This window comes from Melanostigma gelatinosum, assembly GCF_949748355.1.
Source record: "Melanostigma gelatinosum genome assembly, chromosome: 2".
In the NCBI taxonomy this organism is placed as follows: Eukaryota; Metazoa; Chordata; class Actinopteri; order Perciformes; family Zoarcidae; genus Melanostigma; species Melanostigma gelatinosum.
This window is the reverse complement of record NC_136635.1, coordinates 15,120,619-15,141,149: the sequence shown is the minus strand read 5'-3', so window position 1 is coordinate 15,141,149 and position 20,531 is coordinate 15,120,619. Positions and strand designations below refer to the sequence as shown.

General features: G+C 40.5%; 1 protein-coding gene across 2 annotated transcripts in view; it reads right to left on the bottom strand.

Annotated features, from left to right (window-relative positions):
* sbf2 (SET binding factor 2) overlaps positions 1-20,531 on the bottom strand; it is a 76,875-nt gene that overhangs the window by 39,286 nt on the left and 17,058 nt on the right. For both annotated transcript variants that reach the window (XM_079288145.1, XM_079288146.1), the window contains exons 3-6: positions 7,011-7,148; positions 2,744-2,878; positions 2,228-2,338; positions 1,024-1,129 (exon numbers count right to left, since the gene is read on the bottom strand). In XM_079288145.1, coding sequence (XP_079144271.1) covers positions 1,024-1,129; positions 2,228-2,338; positions 2,744-2,878; positions 7,011-7,148 — 490 coding nt within the window. The remainder of the gene's footprint in view (positions 1-1,023; positions 1,130-2,227; positions 2,339-2,743; positions 2,879-7,010; positions 7,149-20,531) is intronic.

Here is a 20,531-nt window from a genome sequence, read left to right as displayed (position 1 = left end):
ATCGTGCAAGTACCCCCCGTGTGCATGTTCATCCCTTTGTCCAAACAAACAGAGCATGGTGTTAATACACTCAGGCTATAAAATCCACTCTGTTTTGAATCACATTCTTCTAATCAAATGAGAATAAAGAAGGGCCAACTTTCCATTACAAATCAAATTTCAGGTGAATCATTTAATTTCACTCTCAGCTCTAACAGATGTATGCCTAGAGTTGCAGAAAGCAAACTAAAACAAATTATTCTTAAATAACATGAAAAACATCATATACAATAGCTCAGTTCATGATTTATGCCAAAGCATAATTTTCAAAGGCTGAAAGTGATGGATGCACCCTTCAAACAACATGAGTCAATCGGGCATGTTCTATCTTTGACAAAAAGCACGTATTGCTCGTGCAAATCATTGACGGTCCTAAAATATTGAGCAATCATTGCAATGTGAAACTAGCAAACTGAAACAAATCTCCATCATGTGCTTGTTCCAGCCCGGACAAAATTACAGAAACACTGATGGGACAAAGCGAAAACCGCGTAAGCTTGCTTCAGACACATTTGGTGGAGAATTTATCTGAGTTCTTAATGGCTCATTGCTAAAATCTCCTGATTGTAGAAGTCCCACAGTGCTGCAGTTAACCACCATGTGATCAGCAAAGTAGAACGGAGCCTCTAAATATCTGAAAGGATCAAGACTGAATGAATGTGAAATATGTCACACACATTAAAGCTGCTTAATTTAATCAACTAAGACGACGCCGCTCATATGATTAAGACAAATGTTCTTCGAGTGTCGGAACTGTCCGATTATAATAACAAACAACACAAAATGTCTTCACACATAAATGGGATATTGTGCAGACGTGACAGACTGCAGAAAGAAATGATTGTTCATTCAATAAAGTCTCTGGCAGGGCTCATGTTCAAAACAAATGAATGACGGGGCAGAGAAACCGTTACACAGTCATCAACAAGTCATGCCTTCCTGTCTCATGATTACTAGGTAGTAGTTCAAAGTGCCTGGACCCACCCAGCTGCTGGAAGAGCAGACCAACACTTTTGGACGTGACGGGCAACGTGTCGTTGAGAGGCGTCTGGATGAGCTGACGGTCTCCTGCTCCCAGGCTGAAGAGCTTCTGTAAAGAAAAACAAAAGCAGTAAAAAGGTCAGAAAACCGAAAAATCAGGTCTACAGGACGGAGCGGTACTGCAACTGACAGTCATCCATTGAGAGTTACAGCTGAGGGCACTGTGGTTGAATCAAATAAAGAAGACGCCGCAGCTGCAGGACTGAATTAGCCATTTGAATGAGTTTGCTTGTCATTGAGCAAAGAAAACCTCAATTACATGTTTTCCAAAATATAACTGGTACAGCGCACAGCTGCAGCAATATCACAGAATCCCTTAAAAAGAGTCTTGGATTAGTGATGCAAAAATGTGCTTTGAATATAAGAGTCTTTCAAATGGCTTATTATTCACATTATAGGTAATGGGAAGTGAAAAGCGGTTGGTAGAAACCTTTCAGATGAAGAACATAAAAGAGAAGTTCATCAGTCAAATGCAAATTAAAAGGTATCTCATGGTCTCCAACCATACAGTTTTTGAAATACCTCGATGTTTAACTACGTGCCGTTCTGCCCGAAGTCAGACTCGAGGATTTGGGATTTTAAGTGCAGCCTTGCTGGGGAACAGGCCAAACTCTTCCCTCTTACAGCACATTAGCCATCGTTAAAAACAAAGTCTGATATTTATCTGAGCGATTAGGATTTCTCCCCACTGGCAGTCGTAAACGTACAATCACTTTCCAATGATTGAGACATATTGAAGCCTCACCTTCTGACACTTGGCCACCCAACGGCAGTGAACTTGTTTTTTTGTATTTTTTAAACCTATGTAATGTATTTAAAATATATATTCCTCTCAACTGTTATGAACGTAACTTAAGAGCTCTGCTGTCTGCTGTCCTACTCTAGACTGAGGTATTTTCCTCGACGTAACGTGATGGAAAAAATGACGAACGTATCAGAAAATCACTGCCTGTGGCTGGACAACAATCTCTGGCACCAACTGAACATGACACTCTTGATTGGCTGCACAGCAAAAATAAATCATTTAAGTACCTGCACAAACAATCACTTTTCTGGGCCCTTACTGGTCTGGATCTGTGAGGAACGGGCCAGCAGCAGGGAGATGTCTTACAGACTGTGGCAGCCTACTTTGGACGGGAAGACTTACCTGGGATCCACCAGCAACAGGAACCTGGAATGTAAAGAGGTTGGCCACCAGACCCTCCAAAGGGAAACTCAGGCTATCGATGTGCACTGTGTAGATCAGACCCAAGCACCCCTGGAATACAACAAAGACATTACACATGGGCACATACAGAGGATAACTACTCTATAAAGTCATCAGTATTACAGCTCACGGCTAAACGTCGTCGGTGACATGTAGATAATGTTTGATAGCAGTTTATTCTTACAGCTCCTAACAAGGCCGGCCGTGTGTCTGCAAAAACCTGTGATCAACTCAGTCTGTGATGAAAATATCAGAGGTGCTTGAAACTCATTTACGTCACTGAATTGCGCTGAAGCAAACTATATGGGCCTATTTTGCAGACAGTACAAAGCAGATCAGCGTCATCGCAGAGCTGCAAGATGAAAGTCTTGGTTGGACAAAAATTCTAAGTATTCCTACTGAACAAGACAGACAAATATTTTTTAATCAAGATTTAATCATAAGGTGTTTTATTACCCGGAATATTTCGGGATAATCCAGCCTGGACACGAGAATGAGACTTTTTGGTGCAAACACTTGAGCTGGCTGGATCAGACCATCCTCCTCTGCCTCCTCATCTTCATCTCCATCAGCCTCAATACTCTTTGATCCCTGAAACATTAAAACAAAAGAAGCTGTTCCAGTTGAAGAGTTCAACACAGTGCCATGGACTTCAGATCATGAAATGTACTGTAGAGCATGCCAGCACCGCTGAGCTCCTACTTGAGCTTGTGAATACATCATGTGCCTCAAACTCATCACATTGTCAGCACACGTCTGCATGTACTATACATCACATGCGTTTCTTGCACATTTGTTTCGCCAGGAAATAAAACAGATGTACTCTAAAATTAAGAGTGATCTGTGGTAATACTGAGTCATGTATGCTGTAACTTAGTTTGAGGAACCAACTTCTGTACAAGTGTCACAATCAATGTTTCCATTTTCACTTGAGGTGAGTCACAAAATAGGCTTGAAAGTAGAAGTAGTGGAAAGTAAATTGGTATTCCTCCTACGACACACAAAAAAGCCAAGATATAACTCTTGCATCAGAGCAAGTCATAGCATCAACCCCAAAACATCTTAAAAATCTGCTTTGTCTCCAGAGATGAAACAAGCATTCAAAAACAGTTAAGACTGTTAATTAGACTGTCCCAATCCGTCCTCATTCAGCACAGCTGCTCAAACAGCTGGAGACATCCGTGAACACGACAGATTTTCTGAAATCACGATGAGGTGAACAGAAAAAACATTTACAAAGAGACAAAATCACACGAGCAGATCTCCTCAGAAAAGAGACAAAATGAATTCCGGTGATTAATGTTGCTGCCGACTCCCTGAGTCACATTTTAACACAGCGAATGCAAAACATCAGACATAAGAGACAGCAACAAAGATGCTAACACGTGCAAAATGCTTCGTAATTATGATGTTTTACAAGATATGTAATCTACAGTCAACAATATTCTTTGTTGTTGACCACAAAATTAAACCAGAAACGAACATTGAGTGCAGGAAAGCGCAACTGTCCTGTTAAAGAGAACTACATTCAGATGTACAACTTACAACTCATGCCATTGTCTATAGGTTGATGTTCACATGTATGTATGTATGTATGTATGTATGTATGTATGTATGTATGTATGTATGTATTTATACTTATATTATAGCTAAATGTCTATACCTACATCCGTTCTACTTTTTTTTGCTGCCCTTTTTTATTCTTTATACATATATTTTCTTGTTTATTGTAAATTTGTGTTTGTACATTGAGAGCGGAGTGGAATCCAGAGACAAATTCCATGTATGCGTAAGCACACATGGCCAATAAAGCTGATTCTGATATGTAGTGACAAGAGTCCGGCATTACGATGACATTTTACAGCACGTTAAACCAAAGGAACACCAGAAAGTATTTTTTTGCTCCGATCAAACACGTCATCTAACTCTACCCAAAATCCGACAACCTTATCCGACAAGCAACCGCCTCGGTCTGGTTTTAATTGTCTCCGTCGTGGATCCATGAGCCCCATCAGAGCATGAATACTCCAACTTCTCCGTGCTCATTCCTAACTAAAGCCCTTATCACAATCTGGTATATTTCTCCAGGCAGTGAAAACATGCCATAAGTGCTTCAGTATCTCTGGACCAATGAGTACGGGATCAAAATATCCCACTCAGATGGGGGGGGTCACATTTCACCATTATTCTAAGGATTTGGTTCAATTATTAGACAAAATACATTCCTCTGCCGCCTGTCTGGACTCTCCCTGGAATCCAACACAGTCAGTAGATAAAGATGAGAGGAGAGGTTGTTAAAACACCCACACGTTTCAAGAGGATCCTCAGTGCCACACACTGAATCCAGCAAGGTGTGTTTATTTTTGCAGGAACATGACGTCGGATGAGACCAAATATAGCGTAACAAAACAATTAACACAAGGCTGACAAAAAAAGGTGGACTATCAAATTCAAAAGTCTTCATAATATTGAATTTATATACACAAAGCATACACATGTCTTGGTCAAGTCTGTTTTTGGCACACACAAACATCTCAATTACTCTGTAAATTGCTAAATAAGAACAAAAAAAACAACATGCCATGACAAATTCACAAGTGTGTATTTTAAAAACAGAATTGATATTCTCCAGATACACACATGTTCATGTTTTTTCAATATGTACTGTACCTGCAGACAGCTTCAGTATTGAGGAGCTTAGAATTTTGCAGCAACTTCTCACATTAAACATTTACGTTATATAGCTTCTGTCTAAAAATTGGAAGCTCAAGGGACAATAAAGTCATATACACCCAACAATGCTTCACTAACGTACATTAAATGGTCACAAATGACAAAATGAAAAATATTTTGCATGGGAAAACAACTCCCAGACTTGACAACGCCGTGGTAGCAACCCGTCAATGACAAGGTAGTCACGCGCTGAAGCAAACTCTGCTTTATCGTCTTTCTTACTTTAAATGGGAGACGATGACTTATATATGCTGTGTTGAAGAAGGCTTGAAACTAGTGGTTGAGATCATAAGCTCATGTTTACAATGTTTACTGAGGTGATAAATCAAGTGAGAAGTAGGGTCCCTTTCTCATAGACTTATATGTAATCAGATTTCTTTTTGCAATCAGATGAGTCGCCCCCTGCTGGCCAGTGGAAAGGAAGAGGTTTAAGGCCACTTGTTCTACAGCTTATTTTGTCCTACAAATCGAATACAAACGTGGAGTATGTGAAAAACAACTCACCAATAGCCTTGCCTGTCCCCTGATAACAAAGACACAATTACAAAAACATGAGGCCCCGCAATCAAGTCTGAAGTTGTTGTTACTGACAACTCATATTCCCTCCACTCAAGAGAAGAGAGAACAGAAAACAGACCGAAGGAGCTTTAAGGTTTCAATACAGCTGAGGGACCAACCAGCGTTGGGCAATGAAAAGTCTGTTTGTATGCTCTTAAATAAACTCCCATAACAGTTAACAACTGGGCTATTTATGGTTATTTTCTCCCTTTGAAGTGACAATTTGCCCTAACTCCTTCCTCCTCGCGTGCTTTTTGGAAAAAATGTGTCCAGTTGTGCAAACATAGGAATGTTTGTATTTATGGTCCAATTCACACAACAAGCTGATGAGGACAGCATGAACTGCTACAGTATGTAATCCTCCAAAGTTACACCCACACTATTTAAAAGCTGACACATACTTCTCGTACACAGCCACATTTCTGATTCCACTGAAAAATGTTTTACTGATCAACTAGAGAGTGATTGGCGACTGCCTTCCACATGTGAAAGGATGTGAAGTCACAGCGGGCAGAGTGACAGGAGTCATGTAAGACCTCTGACAAAGGAAAACACATTGAAACAATCAGCCCGGTATGCTGTGAGCTTTTGGCGGGGTGAGACATTAATGAGATCATTCGTAAATATAACAAATGATCCCACCCAAACAAATCTGTTGTAATCAGTCATACATCTTGTATGCATGATTACGTAAATCAAATGAACAGCGCTCTTTTATATCAGCGTCCCTGCTCAAAATGTATTAGTCAGCTTTTCTTTTCTAATGCCTCAAATTCTGGGAGACATCACACATGCGACAGAAATTCCTACAAGTTAGAAAAGTGCCAAACCTAAAATGGAAAACAGAAAATAAGAACCGTCACACAATGCCAAACTTAGATATCTCCGGTGGCTTCTAAGAGTCACGAGAGAGAGACACACTAAGATGAACCTCAAGCTCATCACACAAGTAGTTCTCATTGAGATGATCTCACAAGGAGGATGAGGAGCCTGCTGCTCACAGAGATGTTTGATGGAGTGAGAAAGCGAAATATTTGTGCTTACAGAATTCACTACGTTGTTAATGAGTGTAGCGTGGCGGCTCAGTGGTTAGCGCTGTTCCCTCGCAGTAAGATGTTATTAGTATGTTTTGTGGGTTTTTTTACATGGTGCTCCCGTTCACTCCAACAGTCCTGAAACAGCTGAACAGTCGGGGGGCTGAAGACTGAGACTGTGATTGGCTGTGTTGGCCCTCTGGACTTAAAACATTCGCTTCATTCTGGGATAATATACAGCTTCCTGTGACCCTGAAAACATAAAGCTATTAGAGAGAATAATGAATGAAAACGGCTCATAATTCACAGTTTAAGTACTCTACCTCGAGAGTGTGTGTGTGTGGGGGTGTGTGTGTGTGTGTGTGTGTGTGTGTGTCTGTGTGTGCGCGCGGTCTTACCTGGAGATTGACCTCAGCCTCGTAGAAAGTGAGGCAGGAGCAGTAGTGTCGGTCTGATTCGATATCTGTCAGCACAACGGTGAAGAAGGTGGGTGATTTCCTATCCCTGGACAGCCTCCAACCTCCAGGCTGGCAAAACTGAAAAGATATTGAACAAAATGCCATTAAATGGGAATATTATAAAGGGAAATTCACAAAAACACACATCAGATACACAGTACACTGTTACTGTGACCTAAGCTGTAATCATTTCAGAGATATTTTCATTTGAAATTGTTAAAAGCTCAGTGGTTGTTCTGTCTTTCTGCCGCCGGTAACACATTCCCACCTTAAATGGACAGGGCATGATTATCTTATTGTCGCTAGTCTGATCCTAATGCCTCCGTGGAGAGCGTAGACAGGATGTCCTGTTTCAACAATTACATCTGCTTGTCGGAGCAGGAAGTGGCATGTTCACTGTTTGTTTTACTTGAAAGTCATCAGTGAAGGTGCCAGGCCAAACCACCTGAGCTCATATAAAGTCAAGTTTATTATATTTATATGGTCCAATATCCCAAATTTGCCTTCGGGGGTTTTACAATGTGGACAACGAACAACACCCTCAGTCCTCTGGCCCGCTTTGGATAACTCAAAATCCTAAAAAAGGGAAAGATTTAAGTAAAACCTCAAAAAGAGCCACTGAGGAAGGATCCCTCTTACTGGACAGACGACAATTCAATCGATGTGTGTACAGAATAACCAACGGAGTAAAATTACAGTACAGACAATGCAAGTTATACATAGAATGAACATATTTTATTCATCAATAATTGAATTCTTATTGTCTGGATTAAAGATTTAGTCTCGAACTCATTGGCTGAGCTTTGGATAAAAGCGAGTAAAGCAGACTTTAACTATAAAGTATTGTGATTTTCTTCAAGTAAGTAAAGTTCTTCCAAAATCTTCTTGGAATATTCTATTATTCACATTACCAAACATTGTTTACGGAGAATTTAAGAAGCACACAAATCACCAATTTTCAATGCATGATGAAACGGAGCCATTTTTAGCAAATTGAGGGCACTTTACCTCGGAAAGACGTTTATCATAACAAAAAGCATGTCAAACCGGTTTGAAGTCTCAAAGGACCAGCATGAGTCATAACCAAACCTCACAAAACATCTGCAAAATATGGGGAAAAAAAACAAGCTTTATGTTCATGATACAGTGTTCTGTTAGGAAAATACAGCTTATCAGTTTATAGATAGTTTCACTAATACAACTGACAAAAATGATGCTTTCACATCAACACATGACTCTATAAACCAAGTATAAAACCACCCACTGTAAGATGGGTTCATAAAGCAGACTGAAGAACTACGCTGGGTGAGGAGAAATTGATGAATTATTATTTGAGAGATATTATAGAGTGCCAAAATATGGAAGGCAGGCATTTGGTCAGAGAGACGAGTGTTTGTGTCTCGTCTCGCTCTGTTTTTGCTGGAGGCCCAACTGGCCCTGGCTCTGAGGACGGTGTTTAGACTGCTCTTCGGGGGTTACACAGGGGATCAGCAGACACATGGAGGATGAGAGGAGACTGGGTGACGGAGGGGCGGGTGAGGGCAAAAACAGATGGATTGATGGATAGATGGGCCTGTGTACAGCCAAAGGCAAATAAACTGGCAAGGTAGCGTCTCTCGGGGAGAACAAGAAGAGCAGTAGAGAAGAGTGGGATACATGGGGATTAAAGTCTCTTTCACACATAGTTCCCTGTAAATTATTTGGATAATCTTTCAGCCATCGCTAGAGAATATGAACATTTACACAAGCACTACATTCAAGAATGGCGTCTGGCGCCTTTTCACACATGCCAGGGCAACGCTGGAATGGATGGGGCAAGGGACAGTCCAGTAGATGGTGGTAATGCAACACTTATGGATGCCAACCACCATAAATGTCAACGGGCAAGGCTCGATGTACGCAGCTGGGTATGTCTTAGTATTTTCAGGAACATGGCGGGCGAGGAGCTGTTTTCGTCCAATGTTCTTGTAATGTATTTTATATTCAACAAGCATTGGCGCCAACGCGAAACCTTTAACCGGTCGCGGATTAAAATACGTCACAGCGGGAGTCTTGTGATTGGTTTGCTTGCGTCTTCCATCAGCTGGACGTAACCAGTCATGTGCTCGTCCCTGCATTGTTGCCCGCTTTAATTCACAACACAGCCGTACCGCCGGTTTCCCTGAAATGTTAAGACACTGACAGTACAGGTTCCTCTGAATATTGATCCCTGCTGCCATGCACACATGAACCCATGCAGGATATGTTCCTGAACATTTCAGGGATGGACATGTGTTAAAAAGGGACTTAAGAGAGGAAGACAGGAAAAGGTGGGAGGGGGGGGGGGGGTGTTTTTGGACCAGGATGCCACCATCATCCAGCAGATACAATAGCTCACAGGAAATCTGTTGAACTTGCTTCGTGGTGAGGTGTGGGTGTGTGTCGGTACACACTCAGGCCAGACAGGAATCACGGACAAATGCAGATAACTGTGATCCTGTCCGAAGCTATTCCAACTATGCCATTCATTGTTGCCAAAAACAGAGATAAACACCTTTGGGACTGCATAGTTTCGAAGATCACAGGTATACCATCGTGTGTGTATCTTGTATTTCTGTTTGTGGGTATGCATGTGTGAGAGAGTGAGTAAGGGAGAGCAATATTCAGAGAGCAAGAGGAGGCGCAATAAATTAACTTCCCCGATCTTAAATCAGTGTTTCCTTTAAGCCGTTATCTCGCCTGTAGGTCTGCAGAAAAACACTTGCGGGCTGGCGCAGGCTCAAAGACACTTTAGGGAGTTCAGTGTTTAGTAAACTTCACTTTATTCAGGAGACCACTGCATCCAGACAGACTGCTGACCCATTTTAAACACAACTAATGGTTGTTTAACTCAAAGATGAATGATTGTCTCGCCTAAATCGCGTAGCTGGATGCAATAAGGGACTTCACAAAAGGGACAGTTCAATAACGTTAATAAGAAAAACAAGTGAGTATGCGTCCTACACAAAAGTGTTCACACATGATTGTGAATAAATAAAAGCTTCTGCAAAAGTAGGGAAATTCAAATTCAACGAACTAAATTTAACTGTGCACAAAAATGGTTAGTCATGGTTAGTCATGGCTCGTCCTAGAAGGCAGAATGGTGATAAAGATGGGATGTTTAAGCTTTACGCTGTTTTTTAAATCTCCTTTTCTTTTGCCTTATGTTTTGATGCTTTTAATGGTTTTATGTGAAGCACTTTGAATTACCTTGTTGTTGAAATGTGCTATACAAATAAACTTGCCTTGCCTTTAAAATAATTATAAAGAGGTGAAGCAAAATTGGTCTGGAGTGTATTTTTGTCCTGTTGTGCTCCATTCTGCAACCAAAAACAGTGACTGACACTGGACAGAAGGACACGTACGGTTGGAGGCATTGCCTTTATACAGACACACGCACACGGCAGACAGAAAGGACATCTCCTAATCCAGAATTAGATCCTAGTCAAGTGACAAAGGAACTCTGGGACATACTTGCTGTATTGATGTCAAAGCCCAGTAAACTGCTGGCCTCCAGCTAAACCCTCTGCATCACATCACGTGCTGCAGCCTGGTATGATCCACTCCCAACCAACTGTACTGCTATTCTCCTAGTCAGCCGGTGACACTGGATCTTCAGTCTGACCTGCTAAGCATCGTCACAGCTGAGCCAAGTGCTTGAACAGCAGCCCCAATCATAAAAAATAAAAATAATCAGCACACAGAGACCTTGGCTGATCAGGACATGGCTGCATTCTTATACTGTAACAAGACATTAATGCCCGGTCAGGCCTGCACAGGCCAGATATAACTGGGGCAGCAGCCATTAATAAAGATGACTCGGGACAAAGAGACCGAATGGTATCTCCCTTTAAAGTCACTGTTGTATTTCTGTGGTGTGATAAAGCTGAAACTTGACTGGAAATGGGAAACCTGTGTTTTCATTACGACCACAACATTTGAGAGTCCCGTACTTAGGAAACACAAACAGACTTCGAAAGATCGTCAAACCTTTAAAGAGTTTCCGTAAATGAGCTCAATTCCGCAAATCCTTTTGGAGAGGGACACAATTTGGGTAAAAAAAAAAAAAATAAGGGAATTAAATCAAGCACCAAAGTTACACATCACACAAAGTTACAGCAATAAAACATTTGAACTTTTCCACATTCCCCCCCAAACCACCATGACTTTTGGGTCATGAAATTAATAAGATAAAATCATAAAACAAATAAACAATTGCAATGCTAAAAATACATTGAAAAATAAGTAAATATAGCTGCCAGACAATCAAATCAATTATTGGAGCAGATACAGTGTGCTGCAGGAATGAATCCTGAAACGAGTTCGCTTTTTCACACTTCCGTTTCCCTCGTCACAAAGCCGATGGGTTTTCTTAAATGGGTTTTTGTTTAAGTGCCTGAAATGAGGTCTGTGGTTAACACAAGCTCAACAGATTACAACGCTTTGTTCTAAAATATAAAAAAACGTCAGTAAATACTCCTCTTGTGAATTTTGAAGCGTCTTAAAAAAAATGCGGTTGCTTACAAGTGGCTGTGGTAGTTTTTTTATCGCTTAAAGTTAGCTTTTTACTTCTGCCGATTGAATTCATGCTGCAAAAATCATTTAAGTGGTGGTTGTTTGTGAAGAGCATCTTGCTGAACAAAACCTGTAAATATCATAAACATTTGTCACAGAGCTTATTTTCTGCATTAAAAACCCAATGAAAAAATCCAATTGGTATTTTATCATGGTAAATAGTGCAATTCTAACTTCCCTGGCTGGAAAATATGTGTAATAAAAGAAACTCTAAATCCACCTACAACCATCCAAACTCAAAATACTGTTGAACTGCCGACCGAGCCTAAACGTTAAGTTACTACCAAGACATTGTGTCAAGGAAACGTGGCAACAGATGTGCACTACACAATGCATTCAATCATCCTCTTCCCTCCCCATTCATGCGGAAGAGCCGCATGCCAGGAAGACAACACAATAACGGAAAGTGAAGACCGTGGGGTCAGGGAGAAGAAAGGGACTGGCCAGGGGTGAGAAGGTCAATGGCGTGCTGCCTGCACAGACCTCCTGCTTTATCGAGTCTGCAGGACGAGCAGAGAACAAAACAAGCAGAGACGGCTGCTCCGGTCCAGCGGTTTAACCATAGACTGTGTATCAGAAGAGGACGTAGTCATCGTGACGTCACCCACTGGTTTGTGGACTGTCGTTATGAAGCCTCGAGTCCGGCGATTCTGCCGTCGCCATCTTGGATTATGGCCGTCGCCATGTTGTTCATTTCGCAAACCAACGTAAGGAAGTTACCATATATGGAATGCGGAGGAGCGACGTCGTGACACCGGATACGGCTCTGCTAACGTTAGTGACCTGTCAATCACAGTAAGCCCGCCCGAAACCATACTCCGCTTTATGGTCTATTTTACTCTAAAACAGACACAAATGCACAAAATGAACATCATGCTGGATTGAAGAAGACTTGAAAATGTTGATTGGGACCATAAACTCATGTTTACAATGTTTACTGAGGTAATAAATCAAATGAGAAGTAGAGTCATTTTATCATAGACTTCAATAGAATCAGACTTCTTCTTGTAACCGGAGGAGTCGCCCCCTGCTGGTCAGTAGAGAGAATGCATTGGCTTCACTCGCCCTCCCTCCCCCAACCATCAAGGTCAGCATGATGAATACAAGAAACAAAACTGTCAACAAAATGACCATAATAGCCATAATAGCACTGTTATCAAATAATGTTTAGTGGTTGCATTTAGTTAATTTACTGCACCAGAGTAGCTCCATCACAAAGCATTCCAATGAGGTGGCATCAGCCCTCCACTTCCATTCCTCAACTCTGCATCCCCACTGTCCAACACCAACACTTGAACACTGGTTTCCCTTCACTGATCCGTTATGCAATATCTGGCACATATGGTTCGTCTTAGAGATAGATATTTTCAGATGACGATGATGGACCACAGTAATTCAGAATAAATGTGTCTCGTTAAGCAGGACAGGAAGAGACAGTGCAAACTCTACTGTTCTATACTGTACACAACATTTCAAGCTTGATCAATGCCATATGTGCAGGAAATGTGACACCTGAAAAACAACCTATTTTTAGTACAACGGTAAAGGTAGTTTTTTTTTCCAGCAACAAGCTTAGAAGGACAACTCTGACGAACCCCCAGCATCCCTTGGGAAGACTTCAGGGCGAATACTTGGGTTTATTTCAAGACACAGCATAAATTAAAGACATATGGCCAGTTCATCACATGCAACTTGAAAACAGAAATGCATAAAGAGGCAAATAAAAAGGACCCTTTAGAGCAGGGGTATTCAACTAAAATTCCAAAAGGTCCAGATCGAGAAAATCTCCTCGGGCAAAGGTCCGAAACATTATAATAATATCTAGCTCGCGCTATTTACTGCCATATATATATATATATATATATATATATATATATATATATATATATATATATATATATATATATATATATATATATATATATATATATATATATATATATATATATATATATAAATATATTCAAGAAGCCTAGTAGTAGTAACAACGTCTCTGTGTAGTCAACAACTGTCAAATCAAATAAAGTACACATCAATTATATTTTAACAAATTATTATTCTCAGTTTTCTAATTTAACTGGATGGATTATAAATAATACATAGAAATACATAAATAACTGTTCTTCTCATTTAAAGTGAAATAAGGTCTGGATTAAAGGATATGAATATGTGTTTGAGTAAGTGTGTGTCGATGTGTGAATGAATGGATTCATGCATAGATGCATGCATGTACAGCACTGCAAACTTCAACGTCAATAATATATATATATATATATATATATATATATATATATATATATATATATATTGAAGAAGCCTAGTAGTAGTAACAATGTCTCTGTGTAGTCAACAACTGTCAAATCAAACAAAGAAAGTACACATCAATTATATAGTTATATTTTAACAATTATTATTCTCAGTTTTGAAATTGAACTGGATGGATTATAAATAATACATAGAAATACATAAATAAATGTTCTTCTCATTTCAAGTACAATAAGGGCTGGATTAAAGAATAACTGACATCACAGAAAGCTTTTGAAAAATGTGCATCTTAAAATAAAGTAATTCATTTTAGAAACATTAATTTCACTGAATTGTCCTGCAGTTTTAAATTCAGTTTTAAATGCAGTTTTAAATTCAGTGAGCATGGACTTTATCTGTGGTTATTAACACTTGTTTCAGCTCTATTCTCTCTGGTAACATCATTGTTGGGACAGTGAATTCATGTGTTAGGATTCTGATCATTTTGGGCTCTTATGTTTATTTTCTGTGTCTTCATTTCAGATGTGAGAGGGTACGTTTGTTCAAAGGAGTTGTGCTTTGTCTGGTAGTGCGCTTCATTTGCCGCTTTTATCAATAGTTACGGTTTATGAACATATGAGACATGCTGGATTTAACTGCCTGCGGGAAGAATTAACATAGAAGAGTCTGTTCATTCATGCTTATAAATTATATTCTCTCAACACGTTTCTCTTTTTGGAGAACGTCATGTGAGATGACCTCTCTGATTAGCGCAATTTTCCTGCTCTTGTTTCTATTTCCTCGTCTCTCCCCCGTGTGTGACGGTGTGTGTAAACCTCGCTCAGTCAGGAAACGTGTCAGAATACTCACATTTGATTGGTTGAGCTTTACAACGCATTGGGTCGGTGTCTCCTGCACCGCTGAACAAGTACCGTAACGGCTGTATAAGATGCGCCGCTTGAAAGTAAAAACTCGCTGCCTAATATGTATGATTCCGAAATATCGATTTTAGGTCCTGGGTCCGGACGGAACTGCGTCTGGGTCCGGATCCGGACCGCCAGTTAGAGACCCCTGCTTTAGAGAATCAGACATTCCGTTGCTTGAATCAATCCCCTGTCAGATTAAATGTCTCAGTTTACTCCTTAAACCAAACCTGAAGCATCTGTGTGATGCTCACGGCTGACATGAAGGTCTCCAAACATTAAAACGTGCATTAATATGTCATAGTAGGTTAACAAACACCATTTCTTCCAGGCATAAACAAGTTAAATAATAGTTCAGGGAGGAAACTGCTGGAAAATAGTCAAGAAGACAGACGTTCCCCCTTAGATTCCAAGTAAAACTCCAGGGGTTTTCTCCGCACTGATTGATAACATGCTCTGGCAGTAAAACTGATGTTAAAACCACTAGAATAGTATAAAAATATGCGTAATCTAACAAACTGTCTCATTGCTGTGACTGAATCTGTCAAAACTGAAGCGAGTAGAGCGGTAAGGTCAACTGTGCATAGCTCAAGGCATTATCACAAAAACAATCAGTGACTTCAGTTTAAAAGAATTGCCATGTATGAGCATACCTTCTTATATAACTGCATCAATCATAGCCTGGGAGTTTGTTGGCACACTGTACTGCTAAAAATAATTGATGTCAAAGCCATGTTCTTCATATAAAGCTTCCCAAATTCATGTGAGGTGTCATGTACTAAACAGAAATGTGGCAGTGCAGCTGGCTTTGCACAGTCAGCCATTATGAATTTGGCTAAAGTATTGGTAGATAAGTGACGATGACAAAACATGTGTTGCACGTGGATAACCAGACTTTGTTAAGATCCAACACTAGGTACAAATAAAATAAAAGATGTAAGCCAGTGGCGAGCAAGCTGTGAAAGAATTACATACCATCTCTCCCAAATCACAACAGACCATAACAGCACTTTCTGATTGGGGCGTTTGTGACAAATATAACTGTCCTATTAACTACCATAGTTTACAATTTGTCCATCAGTGCAACTTTAAAATCAAATTATAGATCTTTATATGTGCTTGTGCCGCTCCGAACGACGAACTTTTTGACAAAGCGATGAGCTCCGTCTGATTTAAGTTCGCCCTGCAGAGCACCACGATGCCTCCCCAGGAACTGCTTTCGGGTCACATCTGGCCTCCAACCCCAGATTGCCTGCAGCTGTGCATTTGGCCTTCAAACACTTCACCTGCTTCTGCGGCTGGGCTGCAGATCTGTACGTGTAATATCGAGCACAATGAAAGGCACCAAATGCTCTGCTCAGACCGAACGCAGTGTTCGTTGGTCAGATCTGTGGAAAGTTAGCAGCATTCCTGCTTCCAGCATTTTGTATTTTAGTATCACAGGGGCCACTGAAGTTGGGACTTTCCAATCTAACACAGTGGCTTCAAACAAAGCCTTTTAATTTGATACATGCTTTATACGTATATATATATATATCTATAAGTAATTGTCAGCAGTAATTTGGTTATTTCTCTTTTATCAGTTCTGAGCAGTACCGTATTGCTAAAGCCTTTTATTTACCCATTTCAGCTGACGGAAGGTAAACATGGTTTGTTTTTCTATTATATCTGTAAAAGGTAAACATGAAAATCAAAGCACATGTAGTGATGAATGAAAGAGCAAGGTAAACAGTTCTGTGCTGAGGTTGTAGATCAGCACAATGGCTGTCCTGCTGTCAGACGGCCTTTAGAGCACTGTGAGATATTGGCTGATAATGACCTGCCTGGGGAACAGGTGCTTCCTCCACCTCTTTGTAAGGGCCCTCGATCAGTAACAGTATTCACAATAGGCCTCGGTCTCACTACTGTCATGATAAGCTTAGTTAAAACCACAACAAGTTCTGTTCCTCTTCTAAATATATACGATGCCGTGTGAGGAGGAAATGTGAATCCGAGTGTGTATGAACACAGAGGTATTCTTAAAAGATGTTTTGGGTCAGGACACTTGTTCATTCAGTACTTATGTTTGTTAATATAAATAATGATGGTGACATGTCTCAATATTAGGGGTGTAACGGTACGCGTATTCGTATTGAACCGTTCGGTACAAGGCTCACGGTTCGGTACGCAAGACGAACCGAATACGTTTGAATAAAAAATAAAAATAAAAAAAATAATAATTTTCCTTCTTTTTTTTTTAAACCTTTATTTAACCAGGTAGTCCCATTGAGATTAAAAATCTCTTTTGCAAGATGTAAGTAACAATACAAGATGTAAGCAAGATGTAAGTAACAATACTACATAACATTAAGGAGCAGTTTTTGTTTTTTATGCTTATGTGTTGCTAAGAAGACACCCCAGAAGATGGGTCACTCAGGTATAGTTCCATCATTGTTCAAAGTCAAAGAATAACTTCATGATGTTAGTTGTAATGAATAAATATATTTTAAAATCAAGTACATTTCTCTGGCATTTATAGTTTTCTACTGTACCGAACCGTACCGAACCGTGGCTCCACTGTATCGTACCGAACCCAACCGTGAATTTTGTGAACCGTTACACCCCTAATAAATATGCATCAAAGTGAGTCATTTGTTCCCAAAATGTCTGAAAACTGGACTGAAGTGGTCAAGAGGAGATTGCCTTTCGAGTGGGCCACCTGCAACTACATTTGTGGATGAACGGTAACACTGATGTCAAAGAGACCGAAAGAGGACCCAGTTCATAAAAAAAGGAGAAGTGGTTACTTATACAGTGAACGGTTCCTACTCAACCTTTATTTCTCAGAAATAAACACAGGTGGAAGATATCACATCGCACTCCTTCTGTGGCTGCTTGGTTAACTATGTCTGAGCAATGTTTTTTCGCTTAAAACGCTAAGGATTGTCTGCACACTCGTAGGGCAGAAAACGTCAATGAATAACAGCAATGTAATGCGTTACTGCATCGTGTTATTATGCTGCCGCTGGCTAAGACCGCTTCAACGAATCGGACTATTTCTCACCTAGAATTTCAAACATCCAGCCCGCGTCGATAAGAGTATTTCATGTCAGAGGACACCCAGCAGGCTCGGCATACAGCCATTTGGACGTATGTTGTGTCTACAATGCCAACACAAAAGGGAAGCATTACAACTCACAAGCTGTTGACAAGTCCTGTTGATGAGGCTCAACACTGAGGAGAACATCTGGAACAGGACGTGTACATCTGCATGCATCAGCCAGTAGTGGAAGTTAAATCCTCTCTTTGAAGGACAGAGACAGATATCTGATGTATGAGTCTGTGGATGCCTACACATATAAGCATGTAGGTGTAAGAACTGTCATCAGCAGCAGACAGCAGCAACATTCACCAGTTGCTGTAGAGCTCTTTAGATGGGAGGGAGGAAATATCCACAATAGCCAGGGCATCCCAAAATCATAGCTCTTGGACCCGTTAACCTGCTACTGCATGTTTTGTGCCCAGCTCCTGGCTGGCCACAGAGTTCGTCACCTGTCATCATCTCCTTCATGTTTTTGTTTGTTTGGACTCTCAGACTTGGGTCTATCAGGAAATAACATGTGTATATGACAGAATAATTCTCAAAACATATATATATATAAACAATAAACCATGAAGACAGATGCTTCTACTGTGCTTCATCTAGAGGTTTGAGTATGTTCGCTCTCCAGCGTACTGTGGCTTTATTTCATCCTGTGTATTCCCATTTCCTGGTGAGCTCACAGTGCTTTTCAGCATGGAAAGTCCTGCTTGCTTGACAGCTCCAGCTTTGTTTCCTGATGTGTTTAGCTTCACTGGCACACGAAGCATTGATTACTCATGTGTGGATCTTCCTGACAAACACATGATCCCATTCCACCCCACCACCCCCCACGGCATCCTGCTATCTGGAATCTGGAATGCACTGTTTAGTTTTTCTCTCATAGTTTTACAAACATCATAAGAACGACGTCCAGCGCGACATGTCAAGTTATGGTCACTTGAGTCGATCCATCAAGTGATACAATTTGGTTACATTCTTTCATCTGTGTGCGGTTTGGCACAGAGCCTCAAACTGACTAACCAAGGCTGCTGATTATGAACAGTACAGTTACGCTTTGTCACGATTTGCTTACTCAACTCTGCTCGGAGAACAAGGCCAGACGAATGAATCCTTGCAGCAATAAGAGGGATTCTTTAATCAAGTGAGCTGAAACTCACCTTAGTGCAGAGGAGTCTTGAAGTATCCTTTTTCTGAGACAACATATATATTAAAAAAACGTGTCTATTTAAATTTCCAATTACATGGCACCGGCAGTTTACACATTTTCTGAATAACTTGAGCATCCTTCCTGGAAGTGCCGGGCCACGTTCCTCATTACAGCAGGGATTTGGGGGGGAAAATGAAGTTCAAGAGGTCAGAGTTCTAGACAGGTCTAGAGCAATGACACAAATGTTTACAGTCTGGCCAGAGTCAGGTCAAATTCCTTCATCAGAGGAAGTTGGGCTCCAAGAGGTCATTTTTTTACAATCTCACGTCTACAACTTCTTGTCAGATGAAAACAGGTACGAGCGTAAGCTGGCATTATATATATACAGTATCTGTGTTTGTTGTGATGCAATACGCCTTTGCAATTACAGTATATTCAATTGTATGTATTGAGAGAATGTACTGTGACAAACAATGCCCACTACAAACAGAATACATTAACGTTACTCTAAATAGTTTCTCTGTGTTATCAACGAGCCTTTGATTAGCCAGGCGTACATGTGACATTCTTGGCAGTTATTGGGGTCAGACTTCAAATTTGGGTAAGGAGCGGAGCCTTGATGGAGCTGTGGAGGGACGAGAGAGGCCACTACAGCGTCACGTGATAGACAGATAAACACTCAAAAACATCTACCTCTACTTTTACAGACCACAAAGACACACAATGGAAATTAAATGAGCTATTAAGACCCACTTTCAATCAAAAAGGGAAGACTGAAGAATGCTGTGGCCATTAGTGGAGCTACATTTTAAGGCACGTTTTTGGCCGTTGTGGTGGCCACTTGTATAGCCGTCTTTCTCTCAGTAACAATTATCGCAACCAGTATATATATCGGAGGAAGCAGTGGGACAGACAAGCAAATGACCGGCATGGTATGTGGTCAGAGAAACAACTCTGCCTCCGTAGCTGACTGAGTGGAACAAAAACCCACATTGGATACAGTGTGTTGGACTGGACCAGTACAGGATTACTATTGTTCAGCGCTGCAGCAACACGCCCACAACATGACGGAGTTAAGAGAGAAAACAAACGAAGAAATACGTCAACGAGGGACAGCGTGCGACAAATGGAAAGGTGTGTTGAGAAAGGTCGATCCCACTGCTGACCAAGATTTATTATTTTAAATTTCTGACCTGCAGAACCTCATTCCCTTATTGTTTAAAAGTATTTAGCAGCCAAAAGGAAATGCAACAATTGCAATTAAAAATAAAAAGCATTATAGCTGCGAAAAAAATGCAAAAATGCAACATAATTAAATTATTATTTTCATTACTGATCAAAAAAACATTTACATTTTGATTGTGATTTGTGGCATTACAGCAGTTTCCCATATTTAACTTCCTGTATTGATACAGGTCCTCCTACTGTACACTGTACACTGTGCCTTTCACATATTGGTGGAGATGATTGTG